Here is a 6,222-nt window from a genome sequence, read left to right as displayed (position 1 = left end):
TTAATCAATTTGCAATTCAATTTGGAACCTATTACCTTTCACTTTCTTTCTTGCTCCCTTTTATATTTGAATCAATCAAGTTGCAATCAAATGCAGAGGTACAATCGTTGGGTTAAAACCTACATATTTGAAGCACAAGATCTTGAGTTTTTTTTCCAGCTTGGAGAAAGTGGTTGCCGTTTTCATGGTTGACGACCCACTTCAAGGTATGAACAAAATATCTCATCTTCAATTCTCTTTCTAGTGGACGCAAAAAAATTCTTTGATCAACCTATTTCATACCTGATGATGACCAAGAGAGAAGAAAAGATGATCGCAGAGGATTGAATAGCGAAAACTTTGGGATAAAGACGATTGTTTGTGAATGTGTATAAAAAAATAATTGGGGAGAAAATGGGAGAGAAATTTACATATGTTAGGTAAGATATATAAAAAGGTAAAATTAGAATTTTTTTTTTTTTTTTTTTTAAAAAAAAAACAAACTTTAGAGATCTTGCTCTATTTGCAAAATCAAAAATATCAAGTCACATTTGCAATTTTCACCGCAATTTTGAAATGTAATGGTAGAATATAGTAGTTTGGAACTTGAATAGAAATTAAACTCAAAACTTATAAATAAAAATATAATATTTTTAACCAGGAAAAAAATGGAAACTAAACCCAAAACTCAAAACCTATCATCCGAAAAGGTAATTTTCCCAATACTATAACAAACTTAACAGAGTATAATAGATACTATAACAAACTTGAAGAATAGGATATTCAAATCCATGACCATGTAAAATTGTCATAACTATGCTCTCTCAAACTCTTGAAAACTATGAACCAAAGACCATCTTACAAGAATTTGTAAGAATAAATACAGCAAAATAAATTCGAAACATCCTCCACGAAAATGCTCTTTGCTTTTATAAAACATCTAAGAAAACACAAAAATATGTCCAACTACATTGAATTATTCAACAACACAATAACAAGAGACAATTGAGAAAATTATAGCTTAAACTTGCAGACCATCAACCAACAATATATGAACACATTTAGAACTTAAAATCCGCTGATATATAATATGATATGCTTACTGTGGAGAGTTAACGCTACTGTACACCTAACAACAACCAACCTCAATAATATAATAACAACACACCACTCTATGTTATGTTTTGTTTCTAAGTGACTAAGTATTCTCCACTGGCATGAACTTCTTTCACCCTCTTGTCATACTCATCTTCTTCTTCTTCTTCCAACTCTTCTTCCAACTCGCCTTCTTCATCATCCTCTTTAAAGCCCTTGACGGTTGTCGATGATGGGGGCGGGTTTCTTGCCTCCCCCACAATCTTCATGATATCTTCAACACTTTGAAGAGAGAAGCATGGGTTATCCCTCTGGTAATAGATGGCTTGGGCAGATTCTGTCAGTTCCCTTGGAAGGTTTTTTAAAAACCACGGGTGGCTCTTGATCTCTTTTAGTGAAATTCTCTGTTATATTATATTGAAAGTGTGACAATTACAATGAAGGTAAAAATCGAAAAGAAAGGAGGTGAACTTAACTACATTTTACAAGCTAAACTTTTCTCATACTCGATCTTGTCTTTAACTATGTGGTATAGGTATTCATTTTAGAATGCAAAGAGAACAAAGGTGGAATTTCTTTGAAGAATGGCGAGAATTCAAGAGCAAGAAATTCATATGTAGGTGTTGAATAAGAGTAGGATTCAAGGACATATGTCAAAGTTTGAGGATGAATTTTAAAGTGCTTCACGTTCTCTCTCTACATTGAAGACTATACACAAGTTGCTAGAAATCTTTCTTGGTTTGTTTCCTACAAGACTGAGTTGAGATTAATTACCCAATGAGCTAGGAAAGACAAATTTTCAGATATTCCAAGAAGTATCACAAAACTGAGAGTGAGAAAGAGAGAACAAACTAACGAAAGCTGAAATACTTATCCAAGTTTCCCAACATACAGATGCGCCTTAATCTAATTATTATTTATCCCTAGATCATGAAACTAAAAACTCAATTCAGATAAAGAAACCACAGCTAACATAGTGAAGATAATTTTGTATTTTGGCATTAAATTTCATTAGAATTGCACGTGGTGGGGCCTATTAAGGCTGATGGATGTCCCCACACTACCATTTTACCATTTTCCAGTTCAACTAACAAGTGGAGATAATTTTATTTTTAGAACTCCAAATAAGGAAATTATGAAAACATATTAGTTTATCATAGAAACATACCCTTGATGGATTTGGGACAAAGATGCGAGAGAGTAGGTGTCGACAATCTTGAGATATGTGAACATAGTCTGGTATTTTATACTGTACAGCCATTATACGCTGCAAAACCACATAAAAAGAAGTGAGAAAGATGTTCACTTAACTGAAATTACTATACAACAGTGCAAATAATGGACCTGAATGGTTTTCCGAAAGTTTCTAGGATCATCCTGGTCTTCGAAAGGATATGCACCGACCAACATAACATAGAGAGTAACTCCACATGACCATACATCTGCCATCTAAATTTGATGGAAAAGAAGACAATAACCCATTTCAGATTTTAAATAAAGAGAATCTATGTTTGAATTGTTCTAACGATACCTCATACCACTAACCATATTAATTTTATATTTAGTTAAAGAAAACAAACGGCAAGTCTTTCTACATGCACAATGAGAGCAAAGCTTTACAATGAAATTTCAGTGCTCAAACTAAATCAACCTTCACTATAAAGAAACAGAATTCTAGAACACAAAACTCAATTGATTTTGCCCAGAAGGGAGGGTTGTTAGGCACTTAAGCACCTTGGAGAGAACCACACCTCAAAAGCTAGCTATTAGGGTGGGAGAGCCAAGCCACTTAAGTACCATATTGATCATCCCATTCTAACCAATGTGGGACAAAAGCATCCCATACTACCTTAGTTCCTAAGGATACCTCATCCCCCAAAAACCGACGTCCCGGCGGCTACTCCAACAATACTTCACTCCGTCACACCCGATCAGAACCCTCCGTCGATTCCACTCTGGAACGTGGACAATTGGCTTTAGTACCATTGTTAGGTATTTAAGCACCTTGGAGAACCACACCCCAAAAGTTAGCTATTGGGGTGGAAGAACCAAGCCATTTAAGTACCACATTGATCATTCCATTCTAATCAATGTGGGACAAACACATCCCATACTACCTTGGTTCCTAAAAAATGCATTTTTTGATACATACTGACGTGAAAACATTTCTTGATAATTTTCAAAAGGCCTATTGTTGATTATCTAGTAGTTCTGATTCAAAATGTATTCCGACATCCTGAATGTATCTCTTGCAACAGGACAAGAAAATTTGGGGGAAAACAATATGCAGAAGATTTCGCAATAGATATGAAATGATATTCTTCTTCATTTTGCATAATCTAATTGCAGTAGATCAAAGATGTGCAGAAGTACCTTTCCATCATACTCTCGTCGAGATAGAACCTCTGGTGCTATGTATGCTGGAGTACCAACAGTTGATTTTGGTCTTGAATGCAAGAGGGATGACTACAGAAGAAATTAACAATAGAACAACATTAGTACAGAGAAAATATGAAAGAAAGAACATATTAAATTGAAATGAGCAAATGAAAATTTCAAATTCAAAGACCTTGGAGTAGCCAAAATCACAGATCTTCAAGCGTGGGGCTGCGCTTCCATCTAAAAGGGTATTTTCTAGTTTCAAATCTCTATGACATATTTGCTGCAAAGCATTGTGTCACATGAACTATGGTATAAGATTTGTAAACAAGAAACCATACAAGGCTTAGTATGTTTTTGATTCTACCATTGAATGACAATAATTGACTCCAGAAATTAGCTGCTGGAAGAAATATCTTGCCTGTAAAAAGTAAGAGCAAAGAGTTAAAACAATTTCATAAAGCTAGCAATTCTTCTTTTGAGGTCTTTTTGTTCTAAGGAACCCCCCCACCCACACACAGTATTAGGAAGACTTCGGCACCCCAAATCGAGTTTCAAGAGATAACAAAGGTTTCGAGTTATTTAAGTATTCAATCAGAGGCTTCAATCTAGACGTTAGAGGGTATCTCCAGACTTCAAATATTCAAGCCCTTATTGCTAAGAAACCCCTCAGGAATAGAGCTAGCAATTCAGTGTAAGAGAGAGAAAGAGAGTAAATAATAGACCTCATCTTCACTAAAACGTCCAGCATTGCAAATTCTTTCGAAAAGCTCTCCTCCAGCAGCATATTCCATCACTATAGCCAAATGCGTCGGGGTTAAAACAACCTGCATATCTCAAACCAACTTCAACTTCAAATCCATTTTTCATTTCCTCTGTTTCTTAATCTAAAAATTCATGAATTCAAATCCATCACTCTCCCACTAAGGAGAATCAAACTTTGTGCATATGAAATAACAAAAGCCAAATAGCTGATCAAGATTTGCCAACACTTTGGCAATCACATGAAGTTAGACTAAAGAAATCCTAAAAAATGTAAAAAGAAACTTGCCTCCTTGAAACGAATTATATTTGGATGCCGAAGCGATCGATGGTTAATAATCTCTCTTGCCACATTCTCATCAATCTGTCAATACAATAATCCATCAAAATTCCCCAATTTGAGAACACATATTAGAAACAAGCTTCATTTCAAAGCAAAAACGAAAGAATAGAATCAAGAACAGAATTAACCTTATGACCACGTTCTATGTACTTCATGGCGACAAGCTCTTTAGTCTCTTTATGCCTCAAAAGTCTAGCAACACCAAAATTTCCAGCACCCAAATCTTTAACAACTTCATACTTGTCCATTTCTGCACAGAATCAAGCACACCCACGAAACCCACAAGAAGAAAAACAGAACAAAAATCAATAGCAATAGCAAGGAAGGGTTTGAATGCTCATTAGGTTCAAAATACGAAATGGGGTTGTGCGATCAGATCTGAAATCAACTAATGGGCTGTAAAATTTATAGAAACTGTAAAGAGTGGAAAGAAAGCACATGGAATGGCCTTACAAACTCGGACAAAGCGATTCAATAGAGGGTATGGGAATCCACGAGGACCAGCTAGAATCCAATCACTGCCTCTTCGATTGAAATCCCACCTTTTTTTCTCACTTTTTTTTATGGGTTTTTTCCTTTTTCTCTTTTAATATGAGAAGTGGATGTTTTGGATCTGTAAAAACGCCGTTTGATGAGGAGAGACGATGTGGGTAGCTTTGAATTTTTGACTAATTTTTTTGTTTTTGTTTATGTGAGGTTTCACACTTGTTCTTATTCCAATATCCTCCTCCTCATCACCGATTCATTCTTTGACGAGTGACGCCACTTTTCAATGAATTGAGAACTCTTTTTTAAATAAAAGGTTTTGCTAAAAAGAAGCCGTGGAAAATGGTTTCCATGAGCAAAAGGAATCTCTGAGTACGGTGGCAAGTGGATGGTTCACTGCTTGATGTAATTTCAAGTTAACTTTTCATTAATGCCATTTTTTTTCTATTAAAAAAAATTATGTATTATTTATTTATTAATTTAATTTTTGAGACTCTCGGCAGAAAGTCAATAAAGTCATCCTTGTTTGGCTTGTACTATATAAATTTTAAAGGATAATGCGTACGTTTTATTTTATTTCTTTATTATTATCTTTATTTAATACATTTTCTTAGTTTAATTAGGCAGACCTAATTACTGATTTTCAAGGGAGAAATTTTGGCTTAGGATGGTTTTTATTTTCATTCTTTAGAAGAAATGTTAATGGTCACGAGTATAGTTCTAACAACTCAACTTTTTAATAATTAGAGTCAGAACTACATGTATGGCATTTCAAAATGGTCAAATATACACCAAGTAATTTCAATATGCATAGTAGTAGAAGTGTATAGGGACACAATCGTGTCTACAACCTCAAATGATTTGAATGATTTCTAATTACACGTTTAACCTGTGCTACAATTATCACTACTAAAGATTAATGTCTCCATCAAAATGATAAAAAGATGCTCACTAGTGAGGATAACAACTTAATCTACCTCTCTCAAGTATTCCGCCAATTTTTGTCCTCTCTGTAACGATTCAATCTTTCGAGTACTCTGACAAGGGTTATTACTCATAAATTACACATTTACATTCAAAACATTTTGACCAAAAAACATAAATTTAGTGAAACAGGGATGACTATTTCTAACCAAATTATTAAATTAATAAAAAAAACATTTAATCGGAGTCCCCAT

General features: G+C 34.5%; 1 protein-coding gene across 2 annotated transcripts; it reads right to left on the bottom strand.

Annotated features, from left to right (window-relative positions):
* Positions 1-886: 886 nt before the first annotated feature.
* Positions 887-5,426, bottom strand: LOC120074228 (serine/threonine-protein kinase SRK2A). Of its 2 annotated transcripts, XM_039027282.2 has the most exons (10): positions 5,012-5,426; positions 4,687-4,808; positions 4,505-4,579; positions 4,179-4,280; positions 3,821-3,874; positions 3,644-3,736; positions 3,448-3,540; positions 2,419-2,523; positions 2,243-2,341; positions 887-1,478 (listed from the first exon to the last, which is right to left on the bottom strand). In XM_039027282.2, exons 2-10 carry the CDS (start codon positions 4,804-4,806, stop codon positions 1,170-1,172), a joined length of 1,050 nt encoding a protein of 349 aa, XP_038883210.1. In that variant the 5' UTR covers positions 4,807-4,808; positions 5,012-5,426; the 3' UTR covers positions 887-1,169. The 2 variants fall into 2 exon arrangements, with proteins under 2 accessions (XP_038883210.1, XP_090168609.1); XM_090312483.1 differs by lacking the exon at positions 5,012-5,426 and having other exon boundaries at positions 4,687-5,003.
* Between the last annotated feature and the right edge of the window lie 796 nt (positions 5,427-6,222).

This window comes from Benincasa hispida, chromosome 3 (assembly GCF_027475165.1).
Source record: "Benincasa hispida cultivar pf3 chromosome 3, pf3_genome.v1.1, whole genome shotgun sequence".
Lineage (NCBI taxonomy): Eukaryota > Viridiplantae > Streptophyta > Magnoliopsida > Cucurbitales > Cucurbitaceae > Benincasa > Benincasa hispida.
Note: the sequence above shows the minus strand (reverse complement) of the source record. Positions and strands in the feature narration are given on the sequence as shown.